The sequence below is a fragment of the Aspergillus tanneri genome (assembly GCF_003426965.1).
Source record: "Aspergillus tanneri strain NIH1004 chromosome Unknown AapTan_6_pilon_pilon_pilon, whole genome shotgun sequence".
Lineage (NCBI taxonomy): Eukaryota > Fungi > Ascomycota > Eurotiomycetes > Eurotiales > Aspergillaceae > Aspergillus > Aspergillus tanneri.
The window spans coordinates 2242842-2262411 of NW_022984633.1; the positions used below are offsets into that span (position 1 = coordinate 2242842).

Here is a 19570-nt window from a genome sequence, read left to right on the forward strand (position 1 = left end):
CAATGCAATGGTGTACCAACCTATGGTAAGAGGTAATTGAAGTAGTGACTGAGCACTCTGTAGATATAGTTACTGAAATGGCTAGAAGCTTGGCGGCAACCCTAATCCGTCGACGCGAATCACCTGCCCAACTTACTGCTTCAACTTCTCGCCGCTTCATCCTGCACTTGACAGTCTTGCACTTTCCGGAATTCCCCTCTCTCTTTTTCCCTCATATATCCATTGATTGCTTCCAGTCTAGTCGGCCCTCATGGATATCGACGCTGGTGACTCCCCGTGGGGCGGTAAGTAGGCAGTCACGATTCCCGTCGCATCGGCCAGTCTCTAATCCCCAGTGCAGATGTTCCCTCGCAGTCTGCCGGCAATCGAGGTGACTCGAAATCGGACGCTGAACAGAATCCCAGTACGTGTTTCCTTCCCGTCGAATGCCTTACCCCATGTCCTTCCTAATCGCATCGTCACCCCCGCAGACTCCTCTCCTCAGTTGTCCCAGCCGACGAGCTCAACTCCCCGTTCCCCCGTTCGACGTGTCCCCCGAGGTACCCGCAAGATCAGCGCGCAGGCAACGAAATTAGAGGCGGTTGATGATACGTTTGATCCGCTGGGTCCGCTTGGGGATAAAGCCGGCGAGAGTACTCCCGCAACCAATGAGCAAGCTCCCACGCCACCCCAGAAAGAATCCGCAGGGCAGAATGCTCGTCCCACCTCGTCTGCATCTCAGACGCCGAGTGCCTCGGGCATGATGAGCTCCATAGAAGAGGAGGGGCCGCCGTTCAGGGGACCTCCGCCGGTGCAGCCCCCAAGTGAACCGGACGGGTTTAAACGGCAGTCGGAACCTAGCATCAGCGTCGAAAAAGCCGCCCATCCGACCTTTGCAATCACTGTGGGCGATCCCCACAAGGTGGGAGATTTGACCAGCAGCCACATTGTATACCAAGTGCGAACCAAGGTAGGTGGTTCTGTCTTCTAGTAGCGGGGTATCCCACTTCCGTGCCGCTGATGTCGAGGTGTAGACCACATCCAAAGCATATCGTCAGCCCGAGTTTACTGTCAGTCATCGATACCGCGACTTTCTATGGCTTTACAATTCCATGCACAACAACAACCCCGGCGTGGTGGTCCCTCCTCCGCCCGAGAAGCAGGCAGTTGGCCGGTTTGACACCAACTTTGTCGAGTCCAGAAGAGCTGCTCTGGAACGGATGCTGAACAAGATTGCGGCGCACCCGATTCTTCAGCATGACAGTGACCTCAAGATCTTCTTGGAAAGCGAAAGCTTCACTCTCGATGTGAAGAACAAGGAGAACCGGGAGCCGGATCTGGGTCAGAGCAAGGGCATGTTTAGCTCATTCGGCATCAGCGTCGGCGGAGGGGGCAAATTCGTTGAGCATGACGATGTAAGTCTCGGGAAGCACCGTCTTGTCCGATAGATGCTAACGCGGTTGCAGTGGTTCCATGATCGCAAGATTTACCTGGATGCGCTGGAGAATCAGCTCAAGGCACTAATGAAGGCGATCGACACCGTGGCTGCTCAGCGGAAAGGATTAGCAGAAGCTGCAGGGGATTTTTCAGCTTCTCTCCATTCCTTGGCGGCCGTCGAGCTGTCCCCTGCGTTGTCCAGTCCGCTGGATGGGCTGTCAGACCTGCAGCTGCGCATCAGAGAGCTGTATGAGCGCCAGGCGCAGCAGGACGTCCTCACCCTGGGTATCACCATAGATGAGTATCTGCGCCTGATCGGCAGCATCAAAACCGCTTTCTCTCAGCGACAGAAGGCCTTCCACAGCTGGCACACTGCCGAGTCGGAAATGCAGAAACGCAAAAACACCCAGGAAAAGCTCCTCCGGCAGGGCAAGACGCAACAAGACCGCTTAAACCAGGTTAACGCAGACGTGGCCGATGCCGAGCGAAAGGTTCACCAGGCCCGGCTGCTGTTCGAGGATATGGGACGATTGATGCGGAATGAGCTGCAGAGGTTTGAGAAGGAGAAGGTGGAAGACTTCAAGTCCGGGGTGGAAACCTTCCTGGAGAGTGCTGTAGAAGCGCAGAAGGAGGTAAGTCGTTCGCGTTTGGTGTTGCGGTCTGTTCCCGTTTGCTAATGCGCGTGACAGTTGATCGAGCTGTGGGAAACATTCCTCTTGCAACTGGATGCGGGCGAAGAGGGCAATCCTTTCTATGCAACTCCTGCTCCTGCCGGGCCAGCAGCAGACGGAAACCCTGAGACCCCTCCCCCGACGGCCGCCGAGGAGCAGGCGTAGATAGATGCCTTGCCGTTCCTTTCGAGTCCTCTCTTTTGACCTGTATAACAGCGACAACCAACGACCTCTTTGAATGCCCTCCTTCATGCTCAAGTTCCATTACGAGGCCCGCCATTTTCAACGGATGGCGTGGCGCACGACTTGTTTTCAAAGTTATGGCCAGTGTGTAATGCAATCATGCTGTCGGGATATTGTGTTTAGCATAGTGTGATATCAATAAGGATAATCTAAATCTATCCACCTGTCATTCCTCGTATTACCGAAAGGACTAGGCAAGAGATACTTTTGTACAAAATTATTGGTCATTTCGTGATGGAACTGAATACAATCCACCAGCTCAAAGAGTACAAACAAAGCAGCCTATAATACAACAGGAAGAGAATGAATCCGGATACACTCCCTTGTATACCGTCCCACGGGCAATCTCGCCATCCTACCTCCACCCTCAATCCTTCTTCTTCGACCCCTGACCCTCGGTCTCCTGTCCAAACGAACTAATCAAATCCAGCAGATTATCCTCCTCTTCCTGAGCGGCCGCCGCTTCAGTAGCAGCCTCCTCTTTACTTAGCTTCTTCGACTCCCCCGTTTCCTCCTCGGTCGCTACATTCGCATCAAAGCTGCGTCCGAAACGGGCTCGGAACGCCGCCAATCGACCGGCCTCGTCCTCCTCGACGTTCATGAGCTTGCTCGACGAGGGGTTCCACAACAGCGAGTTGCGCGAGTCACGGGTGGAGCGATAAATCGGCGACGGCGAGCTGGTGCGATGCGTGAAGGTACTTCCGTCGGAGAGTGTGATCAGCTGCGTGAATGTGTAGGGGTTCTTGGGTCGGCGGAGGAGTGTCGCATGTCGACATTGCGAGCAGATGAATGTTGTGGAGGTCGTCGGGATTCGACTTGTGTTTGCCGTGCGGCGGAGAGGAGTTGCCAGAGACATGGTCCGTGTATGTGTATATAAATCAATTGACTCCCACTATGGTTGTCCAGATAGGAATGAATGGAGGTAACTTGTCTCTTGTCTATTCTTTCTGGTAGGATGGATGAATGGATGAATCTTTCCGCCGAACTTGGCATGATTACATAAGCGACATGGGATGGCATCGGAAGTGCTGCAAGTAACTCTCAGCTTCGGTTTGATCTGGACAGGAAAATAAAAGTCCCACTCTTGCTCGGTTCCCGGCATGATGTCCTGCCATTAGGCCCTCTGGAGGCTTCAGGATGGTGACTGTGAAACGACGTGACCGTCTTTTCCCCGTTCAGTATCTTTCTGTCCGCTCGTTTCTTGAGTGTGACGCTGCAGTAGCGTCGACAGCATGACGCTCCCTATGCGAGTTGCGAGTCGCATTGGGGGGAAATCCGGTATTTCTTTTATTATATTAGGATGTATATACCATGATATTGACATTGGAATTTAGGAGTACGGTGTCCGTCCCGATTCCCTCGTATACAATGCTCCTCCCTCAGGACTATCACCGACGTCACCGGATTGCGCGCAGCAATAACAACAGGAGAAACCGGCCCTGAAACACACTGCAAGCCTGAACCCACAGATCAAACTCCATCTCACACTCTCTCCGACCAAGTGCGTCTCCTCATGCGTCGCGTGCCATACCCGGTAGCCATCATCACGGCAACCGATCCCCACGAAGCAGACCTCCAGAAAGCCTTTCGCGGAATGACCGTCTCGTCGTTCAACACGGTGACGCTGTGTCCGCAGCCAGTCATCTCGTTCAATGTACGTCAACCATCGGAGACTCTCACGGCTCTACAATCATCCCGTCGCTTCCTCGTCCATCTTCTTGCGGCGGAGAAAGAGCCCGCATGTCTGGCTAGGGATTTCTCCCGTGGAAATCATAATCTGTCTATCATGAATGGGAAAGGGGATTTTGAATTCGTTGCCCATTCTCCTATCGCTTCATCGTCTACATCTACATCTACACCTGCAACACCCAATGCTAGACCTCTCCCTTTACTCCGGAAGAAGACGGAGACGGACATAGAGAAGGGTCATTCATCCTTTCCCTTCGTTTTTGAATGTTTCCTCCATCCTCATAACGTCACTGTTTCCGATCACACCATCGTTGTGGGGACCGTTGTGCGCGTTCTCTCCACATGCAGTTCAGATCCCGATCCGCAGACGGGCACTTCCACGGATCTGTGTTTGACTTATGCGAATACTCGATTCTGGAAAATGGGTCAGGGGATAATCTAGTCTTGATTATTAATGCCTGTTGGAATCAGGTTGATACCTCGATATGTAAAGTATGATTGATAGATGAATTGATAGAGGTTGGTTGGGTAAACTTGAATTGTATATAGAGATTAGATAGACTACTATCAACATTATATTATTGAACCTATATAGATTGCTACTGATAAACATGCCATATCCTATCATCTAATTCTTAGTGTCCTGACTTCTTTCGCTACATCTGCCCTTCGATCCGAGTATTTATTAAAACTCCCGTTAATTCTTTATTCAATTGATAATCTTCAACACCCGTATCCTCGAGCTTCTTATCTGAACTCAGCAATAAGCCCTCCGTACGTGGAGTGTTGCCCCGTCGGCTATATCGGTCTCCAGACTCATCAGGTCTCGAAATCAGTAGAATAATCCTCGCTCCATGGTCTCCCGCGCATTTCTTATTCTGCCTTTACGTTTCGTTTCTATCTATTTATGATTATTAGATCCGTATTGGTGTATTGAGGACGTTTGTATTAAGCTGCTTACCAGCATCCCCCGTGTACTATACTGTTCATAGGCATCTCATCGTTATCTAGATCTCTGTCTGCGGCCCGGTCTTTCTTCTATGCATTCTAGAAGGTCTTCTACGATGTAGTAGCATCCTAGGCAGATGAATAGCTGATTCTCAAGAGGTGGAGATGTAGAGTCGGTTAGTTGGGTCAAGTTGGGACGGTGTATGGGATCAGCTTCAGGCATGTGTCTGTGGTAAGTACTGTGTAGACTGAAGTTAGCACGTTTAATGGAATTTATCTGGGATAGGTTTATACATCCGTGGTATCACATGTCACTTGATTTTCCAGCATCTAGCCGTATATTGATACTTTTCATTTCTTAGACATTAGTATTTACTTGCTTGGAATGTGCAGGCCAGAGCAAGTCATCGGACCAATCAGGGAGATAAAACGTGCAACTCAAACAGGGCAGCCACAGTCACATTTTAGTGTGTGTGGTAGATCGTATTCCATGGAAAGTGAGGTAGATAAAGGATAATGAATCTATCCACATTTCTATGATATACTTAGATTTAGTTCACACATGTTTAACTCTTCTAGAGATTGAACATGTTTCTTCTCGCAATGAGAAAGATACAGTCTACTTCAAGCCTACGTCAATGTAGCATTCAACAATAAACAGTATAAACCCATGGAACAAGCATAGTCTAGTCCGGGTATCTGTATTCAAAGCGCCAATCTGGATAGACTGTCATTAACAGCATAAGACCCGTATTTAGGACTCGCGGCGGGGAAAAGTGCATCCCTCATAACGCTGGTCCGCCATGGCCCTGTGGATATTCTCCTCTGGTTTACTATCCTTGCTTCTGGCAAAGTCGACGATATCAACCTTTCCGTAATCCTGCGCAAACATGAACAAGTCCTCGTCCGATCTCAAGACCCTCTTGATATCCAGCTCCAATTGTTCGTCAAAGGTGCCGCTCTCTCCGAGTTTGTTGAGCCAGTGGACGTCAACTTCCACTGTGAACAACGCATCCAGCTGAGTCAACAGATGAATCTATATCGAGGGTACAGCTGCGTTGTAACGTTGTATGAAGTAAAACTATACCGAATGGTTGACGGGTCCTCTGCATGACGAGGTTTGTGTGAGTGTCAAGTCTATATTAGAGTTTACTTCCTCATAGATCGTCATTTGGCACATGCCTAAGATAATATCGACTGCCTAAGCAGCTATACTCGATGTTTATTCATACCGTCGAGGAACTCTTAAAAAAGAAATAAGGAAAAGATAATAATAATAATAATAGTCAAAGACACATCCTGAGATCTACAATCTCGAGCTGAACAGATCAAATGCAACCAGCGGGGAACGGAGATGCATATCGATCAATAACCATAGGGTCCAGGAATGCATGCACCTGGTATGCAGACTACGTGTGACGGTCTCATTCAGCCGACTCCGACAATGATCTCGGTGGTGTAGATTCACTCCATTGGGCATGGTTCGTGTGGCTGGCTGAGCTGCATTTCGTGATGTACATCAGCAGCCGCCCAGTTTCTCTCCTTGCGCACAGACTATGATAGGTGGAATACACTATGGAATACAAGTCAGCAAGATGGAACGATGGATAAGAAATATCCTTATGCCTAGGGGAGGTTGATATCGCTCATTTACCAAATCAATCCAACTATTCACATATTGATTGTTTCAAGGAGGGACACGGTCTTCAAGGGCTTCATACGATACTAGATATCAGATCTAATCTACAAGAAATCATCCGTGATCCCTGGAACAGTATAAGGACATATATTGACCGCACTATGTATCAGCGAAAGATGCCAGGACAGTCCCCTGAAGAGCCCAAGAATCCAAGCCCATAGACGATAGATTCCACATAAGCCAGAAACCAGAAACATGCAACCAAAAGGCACGGAACAGAGATACGGATCGAACACTCTTGAGCTTTTTTTGTTCTGTTTTCTCAGCCACAAATCTAGTGGCTCTTACCACCTGTTGAGCTGGGACTGCCACTACCGCTACCGCTGCCACCGCTGCCGCTTCCACTGGCACGACTCACGGCCCGTTGGAATGGGCTCGAAATCGGCCTCAGCCCCAGGGAGGGCATGTTGCCCTCAGATCCGGAGTTCCTCCGCTTCTCGGCACCAATATCGGCCAGGTCAAGCTGGAACGGAACTCGTCTGCTCGAATCCATGAAGTCGGAGCCGTACAGACTGCTCCGTCCGGACCGATTCGAGAATGACCGGTCCCGATAGATAAAGTCCGATTCGAAGGGGGAATTGCTGTGCGCAAGCGGGGACGTGGGGAAGTGCGGCAGGTAAGACGGTGCCTGCGTTGGGCTGGTCGGATGCGACGAGGTAGCCCCCACCGGAGACGACGCATGCTGGAGGGGACTTGATCTCAGCGATGGAAAGTTGAGTCCGAGTAGTGACCGGTTGTGGGGGCCGCTCGTCGTCAAGGACCCCAGAGACAGGCTGGACGCCTCACTAAGGGGGTTCATACCCGGCAGGTTGCCTTCGGGGGTTAACGGAACCGATTCCAAGAGCATCTGCTGTTGCTGTTGCTGGATGGCCTGCTCAATGGTCGCCGATTGTTGCCAGAGTTGATTGGTGCGCAGCTGATACTCCTGCACGGACTGCGTAATGCTGACGAATTGTTCGTTGAAGTTGGTCTCCAGCTTCGCCTGGTCCTGCTCTCTTGCAAACTGTTCCGCAGCCCGCCGTTCTCGCTCGTTGAGGCCCTGAGCATTGGCCGAGACGATGCGCTCATACTGTTCGTTGACTCTGGTGCGGCGACCCTGGAGACGTTCCCGTCGCTGGATTGTCGAGTTCAGATCAGTCTCCAAGGAGGACACCTCCCGAGCAACAGCAGATCGCGCGGAAACCACCTCTTCCTTGGCCTGCTTGAGAAGCTCTAGCTCGTGCTCAAACTTCGCTTTCTGAGCCGACCATTCTTCAAGCTCCTCTTCCGGAATGTTCTCCAAGTTGTCCAGCTGAACATCCAGAGCTGCAGTAGCCTCTTCCGTTTGTCTGATGTTCCGTTCCAGCTGCAGCGAGCGCTGCTTCTGTCTATTTTCGTCCGTTCCGCTGTGAAGTCGATGGTTGAAATTTTCCAGCTCTTTCTTGATCTTGGAAATGACCAATTTATGATCATTCTTGGCCTTCCTCAACCGAGTCCGCTTCTCGTTTAATTTGGCTTCGGCATTGACAATGGAATTCTTCAACGTGGTGGTTGGCGACGACGGTCGATACAGTGGTTGTGGCGGGGTCGAAACCGTGGAGACTGCTGACGTCCAACGATCAGACAGGTGCTTCACCGGACACAAAGCAGACGTGGCGAGCAACGTACCTTGTTCTGCATCATTGGCAACCGGGGTCTTGACACTCATGGCACAAATCTCCTCGTCGGTATCGCTTCGCACAAAGGAACAGGTGTAAGCACAATTGGGGGCGAGACCAGAGACCTCGCCGCGCCAACGTACCGTGCTCGACCCTTTTGGCGCATCCTGAACCTTACATATCGTGGCAGTGGCCCAAAGAGCGCCATTGACACAAACGTAAAAGGGTTCCATGTCCTCGCCTCCATACTGTCCGGCTTCACAGACCCCCGAAGCGCTCGCATCATCGAGAGTCGCAAAGTCGCCCGCTGCGAACTTGATCGTAGAGGTGTCCACTTCGGTAATCCAAACAAGCCCATCGTCCAGAGAAACGCCCTGGAGATCGTGCTCGGTCATTGTAAGACCACGTGCAGTTTTCGACATTGCCCTGGAGTGTTCGTATTCCCTCATAACTGTTACTTTTGTACTCGCGAGTGCAGCCCAAAATGGCTGACGGCTCCGAACCTGGTTTGCCTGCCGCCTGCGTTTCTTTGCTGAAACCAATCGGTCCTTTCCGTCCTTGTGTGTTGCCGGTGTAACAAGCTGCCCATCGGCGCCGATATAGGAAGACATGCTGGTCCCCGATTCAAACGCAGAATCGATGGTCTGCGAACCAGCAGACGCTTCGGTATCTACCCGTTTGCCGGTTCGAGAAGGAGCGGGGGACCTATTCTTGGCCATTGAACGTCTTGCCATCGCCGTGCCTGCCTGCGCTAAGATATGAACTGCAAGTAAACTCCGGATCCAGCTCGGAGAGGACTGCGGTTCGGAACGCCGAAACTCCGAGGGCATAAGATGGGAATATTGCGATAGTAGGTCCGGACTGATGATTTTGGCGGAGAGCAGATGGCCCAGCACAAAATCCTGTATACCTTTACTGCGAATAAGATGCAAAATCAGAACAATGCCAACACACAGAGCATTTACTCCTCCATTCTTGCCGGATCCTCCTCCGCCCAAGGTGATGGCCACCTGAACATGAGCTAAGTCGAGAGCAAAATTTTGCGCCCAGGTCCACATAAAGAGCCCCCAAAACAACAAGAAGAACCCGTCCATCGCGATCATTGTCCCGAGCGATGGCGTACCGGCCGGGCCCTGGAAGATATCGAAGTTGGATGTCAAGGAACCTGAAGATGCACCACTGGGGGGCATGAAGGTCAAGGAAGCGAACAAGAATTGGACCAGGGTCAGCACCATGGGCGGCAGCTGGAGGAGGAAAATCAGAATAGCGATCGTGTCATACATCGGACACGACTTGAGGATAGTCGACGCCAGTTGAAGGGGATTGACAGAGGCAGTCGAGTTCGACCTCTTGGAACCAGACACCGACTTGTCCGTGCGACGCGACCCCTGCCCTGCCAGTCCGCCATTTTGCGGCATCGCACCATTTGTTTGTCCATACGACATGTCCGCGTTGCCCTTAGCGTATCCATTCAGCTGACCACGTCCGTTACCATCCGTCTTCGAGCAGTCCGTTGTTCCGTTAGCTTTGGTTGTCGCCACTACCGGGGAGGCGATGGCTGCGTCGCTGGAGGAGCGAGACGAAGGCCAGTCGACTTGAGAAGACGGGCCAGAATTGGTTGCCGCAGCGCCGGTAGAGATACCATTTAGATGCCCATTGGATTTCTGTTTGTTCACCTTCCTTCCTGAACCAATGACGCCGTTCTCGTGCCGATTGCTGTGACTCTTCCTAGCCGTAGCCGATGAACGTGGCATGGACAAGGGAGCCTAACACCCAGGTCCGAGTCAGCTTGGCGAAGCGGAGCCAAGGACTTGGACCAGGCGGGAAGTGAAGACGAAGACAGCGTCAGAGAGCACGAGGGAAAGAGAAGGGATCAAGTCGTGATCTAAGGACTGATGTGTGGGAAAAGGAATGACAGGAGGGGTATAAAGGCGGAAGAGAGTAATAGCTGAATAATAAAAAGAAAAAAGTAATATATAAAAAAGGATAGAAGAAAAAGGAAGGGGGAAGAGATCGGAGATTGGGATACAGAAAGGAGAGCGAGATGGTGTGTGGCGGGGAGGAAAAAAGAGGGAAAATCAAATGAGGTTTCGTAGCCTGTCTGGATAGACGGGGCGGAAAAAGACGAAACGAAAGGAGGAAACTGATCGTCAGCAAGAATTGGAAGCTGTGAGTAAGAGAGAGGCTCAGGCAGCAAGGCCGCCACAATGTGGCCTCAGGCAACCAATCTCCACCGTATCCAGAATACATAGGAACGCATACCGTATATTCAGGATTACGGGTCAATCGACCGTTTACCGTACAGGACATACCAAACGTACGATCCTGGTTGGTTGGAGGGTGTTTATTTTTGGACAGCTCTATTATTGAGACTGCACAGAATCTTCGAAGTAGAGAATGTTCGATGCTCTCAAGGACTATATCCATCCATTGAGATATGATATCTCAGAATGATCACAATCTATCCTGCTAGGCTGGTACTCCTATATGTCTTGACTCCACACTACCAGGTAAGCTTGATCGCATCGTATGGAGAAATATATGCTTCGTACTACAGGGACTAGTTATTTATTTTAGTCTGTAGTTATGGGCATGAATTAGCCACGTCTTTTAGCAATTTCGGTGCCAAAATTGATCGCCCTGCCACCACATGGGCGGATAACAGCAGATACCACCACCGCCACCCCAAGTCCAGCCATAATTCATCAATCAAGCGTCATCTAACGAATCCAGCCTTTAACCTGTATATCGTCCACAGTCCCCCACGCTGTCCTCCGCTGGTAGCGAAGTACTGGCTACTGGACTAGAATGGATTCGTAAGCCACCTGCTACGTGTACAGGCCAACGATACCACTACTGGCATTGATAGGCCTAGGGATTATCGAAACCTCTTGATAACATTCATCATTACCCCTCTCTTGCACACCTCTACCTTCCGTTCTTCCTTGTCCACTCACCTGACGCTGGGGAGGTGCTCTGTCCAGGATCTGAGGTGACTTACATTCTTCATAGGGTTGGACGATCCGACGATCCCATCCACCGTCGGCCGTCTCTGCGGGGTTGTTTTTGTCCTGGAGAGAATGACGACGATTAGTTGTGGGAGTAGTTCTGGTGAACCTAATCCCGATAAGATCATGGTGCCGCTGCGAATCACTCGTTGGGCTTGGCAGCTGGATTCCTCATTGTTGGACCTATTGACGCGGTGAAAATTGTCGAGATAATAAATGAAACTGCGTAGATGTGTATATCGATGTCCAAGCTGCTGCTGTAGATATCCGAATTCACGTGCTCGGCTAAGTTGCCGACCCAGCAGATGTGTCTTTAGATCATACAGTGTAGCTAGTTACTGGACAGACAGATAACACTACGGAGTATTGTGTTATGAGCACAGGCAATTCAGGGACTGCGGCTTCTACCGCCATCGCCAGGGTTCCGTCAAATTCGGCTTGATTTGGGCCCAACTGTGGATATCAAGAGCTAAATACTGACTTATTTTAGTCACTCTTCGGTATCAGGTGGGACTAACAAGCTGGGCCCAGTTAGGCATCAAGAGAGGTACCGTAGAAAAATACACAATATTCGACGAGTGCAAGCGAGATAAGATATCCCTTGGAGTTGCATTCCATCACTTGGATGGATAAAACGGCTGTACATACCCGACCCCTTCTTCGATAACCAGGAATGACCGTCCCTAGGTGCCGCGGTAGGAAGGTACATACATAAGTAGGTATACATTGTGCTGTACTGTATAGTACTGATATAATACATATAATACAGGGATCTCCACCATAGCATCAACGTTTTGCGTACACAGTATTTGCGTCCGGACTGGCAGTGACGGTGATAAGACAATCAATCTGACAGCCTCTGGCTCAGTCATACAGAGTAGACGTTGGCCTGTTGAGAGCCGCTTATGCCATGCAGCATGTCAGACGAAAAGCCGCCCGCTGTTTGTTGTTTGTAATCGCAGCCGCACTAAGTTAGCTGGACACCAAGGCGATGGACGATCTTCTATTTTACACTACGTACTCCGTACTTGGCGTAATTGGGCGTGCCATGTTAACTACTAAGGAAAACCAAAATCCTTCTGTCGACGACTATCTAATTGATCAGCGTTGCAGCGTTTACTAGGGTATACACTAGCAATTGAGAGTTGACTCCCAATTGGGATTGTACGATGTACTGGATGTCCCCAGCCGACAATTCCCTAACCCACCTTACCTACGTATACATACTGTATGTTATCGTGAGATCAAGGATGGCGTTGCCGACTCCACCCCTAGAGTAGAGACTAGTTCTTGGCAGACTTTTTTGACTTTCGGCACTAGGTTTCAACGGTCGATCATTTCGCTGATGTTACTTTTTGGGACAAAGGAACCCTGGTTCTGAGTCACGTTGGATAAACCTCTGCTTGGCATATGTGTAATTAGGAAACATGTATCGCTGAGGAAATAATAAGGGTAGTAATTAGCACTTAGTATTTCATATGCTCCAGTGTGCGTATCAACTTCCGTATCAACAGTTTTGAGATCAGGTTCTGAAACAAATTCCATCACAAACCTAAGTAGAAATATGTACATACTGCGTCCACTGGATTGTAGTAGCTGTAGCACACCTGCCCACACCGCTTTCAGCACAACGGTGTGCTACGGCTACCTATGGAAAAAACTCGGAGGGCCAATCATACACCGATGCGGGCCAGAAGATTCTTCCTCGGCATCAAGGCCAATCCGAACAACGGCCGGTGCTGCGCCGATACATTGTATGTATGTACCAAGTTCTTAATACACTTAAAATTCTAAAGGCGGGAACTAGAGAGTACGTAAAAGGACCTACGATTGTGCATCTGGATGTTGCTTCCCCTTTTCCTTCGCTCTCTGTGGCTGTTCTACCAATGTTTCGAATTGATTCACCACCAGACGCTTCGGCAACATAACGAGGACCATGATATATAGTCTAGGCTCTATACGCTATACGGTCGGATTGGATCTCTTGACGTCGCTGGTTTCGGATTCATGTGACTCAACTGGAAAATGGTTCCTTTTTTTTCACACAATTTTATTATCTTTTGCTGTTCTTCAGAAACGACTACCAGTATTCATTACCCAACAAATACCACCAGCGCCACTAGGCTTCAAGATCTGCGTCATAGGGCACAGTTGGGATTGGACTAAGGGCCACTTGGCGAGCAAGCTTTTCTTGGCTTGGAGGGAAGTCCATCACTTGTGCTAATAAGACCAACAGTCTATTGGTCCCGCACGAGATCTTATGGTAGATTCCACGAGGCTCATCAGGTTGACGATTGAGTTTGACTACCTGGGTCATTTAGGTGGTAATGGCTTTGCAGGTGTGGCTGGTTTAGTGGAGCAGAACTACGTACTCCGTAGATTACTACTACTAATCTGAAACATCAGGCAATCTAAGGTGGTATTGCATTGAAGAGGTTGCTATGCCTTGAGCTAGGACTAATCATTTGAGTTTTCAGGGTTGATAAGGTCTTCTGGGTAGAATAGCCAGGATCAACATTTCACAACTACAGTATTTCTTCTAATGGGAAAGATGCTTACCATAGACAATCATGTGCATGATAGGCTTAAGCCCTAAATACTGCATCGACTACACTCGGCCGAAGCAAATACATTCTTCTCCCCAATGATATGCACAAAGCAACTTGAATACCATGTGCATTTATTGCACAAGAGTTTTACAAATAATAACGATCTAGTCCCGCCTATTTATCAGATTTTTATAGATGCACACTCCTTGCCTATAACAAGCATACATTATTATAAAGGACAGCTAAATCAACACAAGGACACGTCACCTGTTAGATAAATATGGATTCGAGAAAATATCCACCTGGGTGCTGTAACTGGCAGTTTCAATGTTGAACCCGGCTATACAATGCATAGGCATTTGCATCTGAACACTGGAGTCAAATTGCTTAAATGTAGAGGTACAGTACAATTCACAGTTAAACTTTAGTATCTATAAAGGCCATACACCGACACTGATTCATAGGCAATACTCACATCTAAACAGACCTAGAATTCGACTGTTTGCAACTTTACCTCTTCGCCGAACCGGTGTCCTCAACTGCACCTTCACGGTCCCAACTCTCTGCTTCGAGCGTTCGAACCCTATCTTCGATTTCCAGAATCCGCGCCTGCCAGAGATTTTTGGCTTGCTCTTGGAGCTTCCATGTGGTTTTGAACTGTTCCATAAGGAATGGCGGCATTACGGATTTCTTCCCCAGCTTGTAGTCGTATATGACCAGGTCCTCATGACACCGGGCAGCGGGTCGTTGGCGCGATTCCGAGAGGATCATAACTTGGAGATGAAAGGCATGCTGCGAGGAGTGTGGCGATTCCGGGTCATGCACCAACTTGTGATAGACTGTGACCTTGTCGGGGTACATCATGGGCTGTGGACAACAAATGGGATTGTTAGCAATGCAGCACCATTTACGTGCGTGGGTATCCAAACAACCCTACAAATTTATAATCAATCTTAATACTCCGCAGAATAACGCCGATTCCTCTGTTGCTGACAAGATTCATCCACTCTTTCTTGTGCGCAGGATCTACATACATGGCGTAGTTCCGGGTGAAATAGACGCGCGCTGTTTCGGCATATCTGACATACGTGACATTGTTGACATGACCTGATTATACCAGTTAGTACGAAATCTGTAATCAGGGACACGGCTGCAGCGGATCTATTTTCAAGAAGAGGAAGCATATACCCTTGATCAACAGGTTAGTTCAAAGTACTATGATGTCAAGCAGGGTGTGTTTCTCCTGTCCTTACCATAGCGTCCTATATCCGGCATAAGACATTTCCATTAGCACTGATTCGTCCCTCCAAACAACGTCTTGATCACCTTACCATTTCCCCCCATGCGACACTCTGTCGGAACAATCCCCTCCTGGTAGCATCAGTCAAATAACCCTCACTGCCGGCGATCAACTCGCGCCAATCCCTCGCCAGCTGCTGGAGTATTTGTCCTGCTTCCTGGATCTGTGGCTGCTTCAGGCCAAACATTATGCATTTTCCAATCCTCCTCTTGGTCATGGTAAGCCATCGGGGGTCAATGTCGTGGGGTTTCCTGGGTGCCTTTGAATGGGCATTTCGGGAAGCGGGAGAGGTGGAAAAGGCGCGGGTACATTGGATTGAACACTGAAGTGGAATTGCAGCCAGACGCTGCCTCTGTAGAACGCTCATCGACATTATTGACATGGGTGGTGTGTTGGGATTGGGGTAGAGATGCAGCTACTCCTTATTCATGGGGGTCATCTGTACTCCAACGCGCCTAGCCTCGGCCTTCTCACTGTAGGTTAACCCCACTCGACTCTCTCCGCAGGGCGCAATTAATTGTCATGATTGTCAATTGAACTGAGTATTGTGTCATTTGTATGTGTAATGCTTCTAGTTGAATTGGATGATTCAATGCTGCTTCCTTCTGAACAATTTTATTTCTTTGATGAAGCATTGGGATATTCGTTTACCTAAGATATACGCATATAGTTACTGTCTTTTATTAACTACTCCAGTATATACTCTGACAGATGTAAACATGACGGTGGGAATGTTATAGACATTAAACAAAAGTCTTCATATCAACAGAATACAACTTTGAGAATTATAGGCAGTCAAATATCACAGCATTAAGTCTTCTAGAATACGTTTGCATAATCAGCCCCAGTTCCCAACCTGCCTCCCCAGTCCGTGCTCAACGTCACTAACACCTCTGGGCCAAGCAAGTCCCACGTCAAGTCTTTCATCTTCCCAACCCGACCAGAACACCAACCTCATCCACCCGGCTTCACCCACCTCATACTATATCTTCCTACCGACAAAACCCCATTCGAATGCACCGAAGATGACGAACCTGGAACTGCGGCGGCAGGTTCTCAACATCTACAAAGGTATTCCTATTCCTATTCTTAGCCTAATTGTTCAGCGTGCAAGCTGAATGAATCTCTAGATTGGACCTCTGAACTACCTTAACTAATCACGTCCATGATGTCAGAGCTCCTGTTCTTAGGACGGAATTATCCACTGGGATACGACTATTTCAGGAAGAGGTTACATCGTGCGTTCTCACAGCAGGCGCAGTTGAGTGATGAGGAGCAGATACGGAAGGGAATAGCAAGGGCAGAGTTTGTTAAAAAGGGTATGTATTTATTTACATCCCTGACTTTATCTCACCGGAAATATGAATGGCTGACCGTGGCTGAATTACAGAAATTGAAGCATTGTGAGTTTTTTTCTCTATACTCTTTTGCTGCTTTTTTCCACCTTGCCAGAGTCTTCCAAGACTTCGCCATGATGGAGTCCATCTGCTCTACTACAATCCCGTGCTAGCATGGTATCAGGAAAAAATAACAATATGAGGAATTTTATACAACTATATATGGACAATCCCTTTCCCCATACTATATTCAATTCTAATATTCATCATGTCATCATCGTGCAACTGTCAACGCTCGCCCAAGTCCATATCCTTGCATCCATGCTGACCAGAATAACCAGGTACTATTTAAAGCGGTATCGAACGTTGAAACAGCGCTATGAAAACAGATAATATAGGTATCAGATATTAACAAGAAAGAGAATAAAGATGAAAAAAAAATCTAAGAATATACACGTGAAACGACAAAATAATCTCGGGGTATCACCAATATGAACTGAGCAATGGTCACTGCTCTGCTTACTTTGCAGTTTGTTTTTTTCTTTTCTTCTCGTCCACCAGGGACACCGGGTCTTCTCTTCAGATTTCTGGATCCGGACTGTGAAGGGGTGACTCTATTTCTTGCGAGCCCACCAGGCGCTCACTTCCAAACATTCGCCGTTGGCAAGGCCCCCCTTATGGAACACGTCCGCCATCATGGCGGTCCACCATCTGTCCCATTCATCTCTACTCTTCCCACTGGCTTCCATCAGCATGGGCTCCATGCCCTCGATCATCTGAATCACTGTCAAGAGAGCCGTGCGTCGGATAGACAGCTGATCCGCGGTCAGCTGCTTGCGCGTGCCCCCGCTCGAGTCCTTACCGTGTCCTTCCCGCTCCCATCGCAGCTCGCCTAGCGGAATCGCTATGCGACGACTGTCGATGTTCTCTAGAACATCAATCTCGGAGTTAAAGGAGAGACCGATGGTGGCACACGGCAGCGCAGTAAGCTTGCGGCGGTCAAAGGCTTTCTCCACCCAGGAGTTGTAATCTTGCAGAAACTTGTTCTGGACTTTTGTGAAGGGGGTCGCAGACGAAAACGTATACGTCGCGGTCGCATCGGCAGTTTCTTGTTCTCTTGACGCTAATTTGCGAGCGGGAGCCGGATTGGGAAGTAGTGATCGGAATACCCAGTCGGAATCCCACACTTCCAGGATTCCGCCCGATTTGAGAATGCGCAGCGGTTCGCTCAAGCCCGATGCCTGCTGAGCAGGGCTGGACGGACACATCCCCGCGTCTTTGATGAAAACGAAGTCGAAATAGTCGTTGGGGAAAGGCAGGCGCGGTTTGCGTAGGTCATGTCGCTTGAAGTGCCAGTTCACACCGGTTTTGCGCAAGTCGGGGGCCACTGAAACCAAGTCCACACCGTAGAAAGAGACGTTGCGATGGCCGAGCCGAGAGAAATAGTCATGACACAGGCTGGACCAAAGACCGGAGCCACAGGCGATCTCCAGAATCCGTTTCGGTGGCCGGTCAGGTGGGTACGGGGTGCAGAAAGGGCCGCCAAAGACGCGCATTAGCATGAGCGAGCGCAAGGACTGGCGATGGATTTCTGGCAGGTCGCATGGCAAAGGGTATAGACTGTCAGGGTCTCGGAGGTAGGTGCGATCACCTTGACGGATCAAAGGGTAGTTGGAGTAGTCATGCAGGGAGGCAAGGGACGAAGTGGACGTCGCAGCCCAAGTAGGGGCGGTCGAGCAGGTGCTAGAATGTAGGTCGGAGCCGGAGGTGGCCGCTGGAGCAGCAGCAAATGCAGCTGAACTAGCAGACATGATGTCCATCGCTGAGACCAAACCCCCGTGCTAAGTGTTGGAACAGTTCGGCCAGTTGCGGCTTTGCATTCTCGGCACTGGAAGGGGGAAGGAATCGAGGGGTTGGAAGTTGGACGGGAGGGGAGGGATGGATTAGATTAATAGGAACATGGTATTGTCATTGGAGCCTAGAACGACGGTCGAGGAAGCAGCGGGAAAAATAGAGTTATGGGGTAGAAGAGGACAGAAGGTGGTTCTGGACACCGGTGGATGAGAAAGATTGACTGACCCATGGAGGAAAGGATGAGGAAGAGGCGGAAGTGTAGAGGCAAAAAAAAAAAAAAAGGTCGAGCCAAGGTTCCCCCTAGACCAACTCCACACAGGCACTACGACCTACTGTGACTTTTAGGCTCGATTGATTGATTGGGATCCTTTGGGACAACCAACAATCACCATGATTTTCAGCCCTGGCAGTTCGCGAGTTTTGTCCCCCATCGCTGACGAATGCCTACTACAGTAACGATCGGGCTACTCCGAGGATATTGACGCTACTGCCACGGACCACTGCCTGTTACTGGCGAAGAGCGAGAAAAGCTAGACTTGGTGCAAGTAGTCACCCTCCCTTACCTTTTATCTTGAAATTGTTCCAGCCTTTCCTGCTCTAGCTAGACTGGCCCCCAAGGACAAGGTCACTTCGGGAGTCGGGACTACGGAGGGTTTGAGTTGCATTGTTGCACCAAATACGACAGGGTTACTTTCATGGAGTACGGAGAATGGGGATGACAGTGGCATTCTTCTTTCGATTGATCAGATCGGACAGAAAAAGAAAAGTAAGAAAAAAAAAAAAAAGAAAAAAAGGCAGAAGGGAAAAGGGAAAAGGGAAAACAATATTAAAACAAAAAAGGGAAAAGTTGAATGGTCTTGCCGAAGAGTGGAACCTCGTCTACAAATATCGCGGACAGTTTTCCTATTCCGACTGTTCAGTGATTACATAGTTACTCCTATTATTTATTAATTATTCCTGCTCCAGGATGAAATTTATGCCAGCCAACGTAGTGGCCTACCGAATATAGACTCCGATAGTGGCGTGGCTATCATTTGCTGGTGACCTACCTAGTTTAATTCACTGAAGCAACAACAGCAAGAAAATCAAATGAAACCAGCCCAAATTCCATGTGAAGGACATTGATACTACCAGGGAAACCGGACGACGGAGTAGGAATTCGCTGGAGTCGAGTCCTGACATCATCAAGAGTCTCGTGATCCATGGAATCCTTCTGCAT

General features: G+C 49.3%; 7 protein-coding genes across 7 annotated transcripts; 3 read left to right on the forward strand and 4 right to left on the reverse strand.

Moving 5' to 3' along the window:
* Positions 1 to 250: 250 nt before the first annotated feature.
* On the forward strand, positions 251 to 2252 carry VPS5 (sorting nexin 1; the record flags this gene model as incomplete). Its single annotated transcript, XM_033573367.1, has 6 exons — positions 251 to 284; positions 341 to 403; positions 471 to 949; positions 1014 to 1394; positions 1446 to 2048; positions 2106 to 2252. The coding sequence occupies 6 exons, from the start codon at positions 251 to 253 to the stop codon at positions 2250 to 2252; spliced, it is 1707 nt and encodes a 568-aa protein (XP_033423919.1).
* Positions 2253 to 2697: 445 nt separating this feature from the next.
* ATNIH1004_008764 (mitochondrial 54S ribosomal protein bL31m) lies at positions 2698 to 3186 on the reverse strand (the record flags this gene model as incomplete). Its single annotated transcript, XM_033573368.1, has 1 exon — positions 2698 to 3186. The coding sequence occupies one exon, from the start codon at positions 3184 to 3186 to the stop codon at positions 2698 to 2700; it is 489 nt and encodes a 162-aa protein (XP_033423920.1).
* Positions 3187 to 3562: 376 nt separating this feature from the next.
* Positions 3563 to 4461, forward strand: ATNIH1004_008765 (flavin reductase family protein; the record flags this gene model as incomplete). Its single annotated transcript, XM_033573369.1, has 2 exons — positions 3563 to 3608; positions 3665 to 4461. The coding sequence occupies 2 exons, from the start codon at positions 3563 to 3565 to the stop codon at positions 4459 to 4461; spliced, it is 843 nt and encodes a 280-aa protein (XP_033423921.1).
* Positions 4462 to 5721: 1260 nt separating this feature from the next.
* ATNIH1004_008766 (putative ubiquitination network signaling protein) lies at positions 5722 to 10057 on the reverse strand (the record flags this gene model as incomplete). Its single annotated transcript, XM_033573370.1, has 3 exons — positions 5722 to 5966; positions 6955 to 8250; positions 8314 to 10057. 3 exons carry the CDS (start codon positions 10055 to 10057, stop codon positions 5722 to 5724), a joined length of 3285 nt encoding a protein of 1094 aa, XP_033423922.1.
* A 4313-nt stretch (positions 10058 to 14370) lies between these two features.
* ATNIH1004_008767 (thioesterase family protein) lies at positions 14371 to 15533 on the reverse strand (the record flags this gene model as incomplete). Its single annotated transcript, XM_033573371.1, has 3 exons — positions 14371 to 14727; positions 14798 to 14967; positions 15260 to 15533. 3 exons carry the CDS (start codon positions 15531 to 15533, stop codon positions 14371 to 14373), a joined length of 801 nt encoding a protein of 266 aa, XP_033423923.1.
* A 795-nt stretch (positions 15534 to 16328) lies between these two features.
* ATNIH1004_008768 (uncharacterized protein) lies at positions 16329 to 16567 on the forward strand (the record flags this gene model as incomplete). The annotated part of the gene is made up of 2 exons (XM_033573372.1): positions 16329 to 16479; positions 16551 to 16567. 2 exons carry the CDS (start codon positions 16329 to 16331, stop codon positions 16565 to 16567), a joined length of 168 nt encoding a protein of 55 aa, XP_033423924.1.
* Positions 16568 to 17111: 544 nt separating this feature from the next.
* On the reverse strand, positions 17112 to 18317 carry ATNIH1004_008769 (class I SAM-dependent methyltransferase; the record flags this gene model as incomplete). Its single annotated transcript, XM_033573373.1, has 1 exon — positions 17112 to 18317. One exon carries the CDS (start codon positions 18315 to 18317, stop codon positions 17112 to 17114), a length of 1206 nt encoding a protein of 401 aa, XP_033423925.1.
* Positions 18318 to 19570: the final 1253 nt, after the last annotated feature.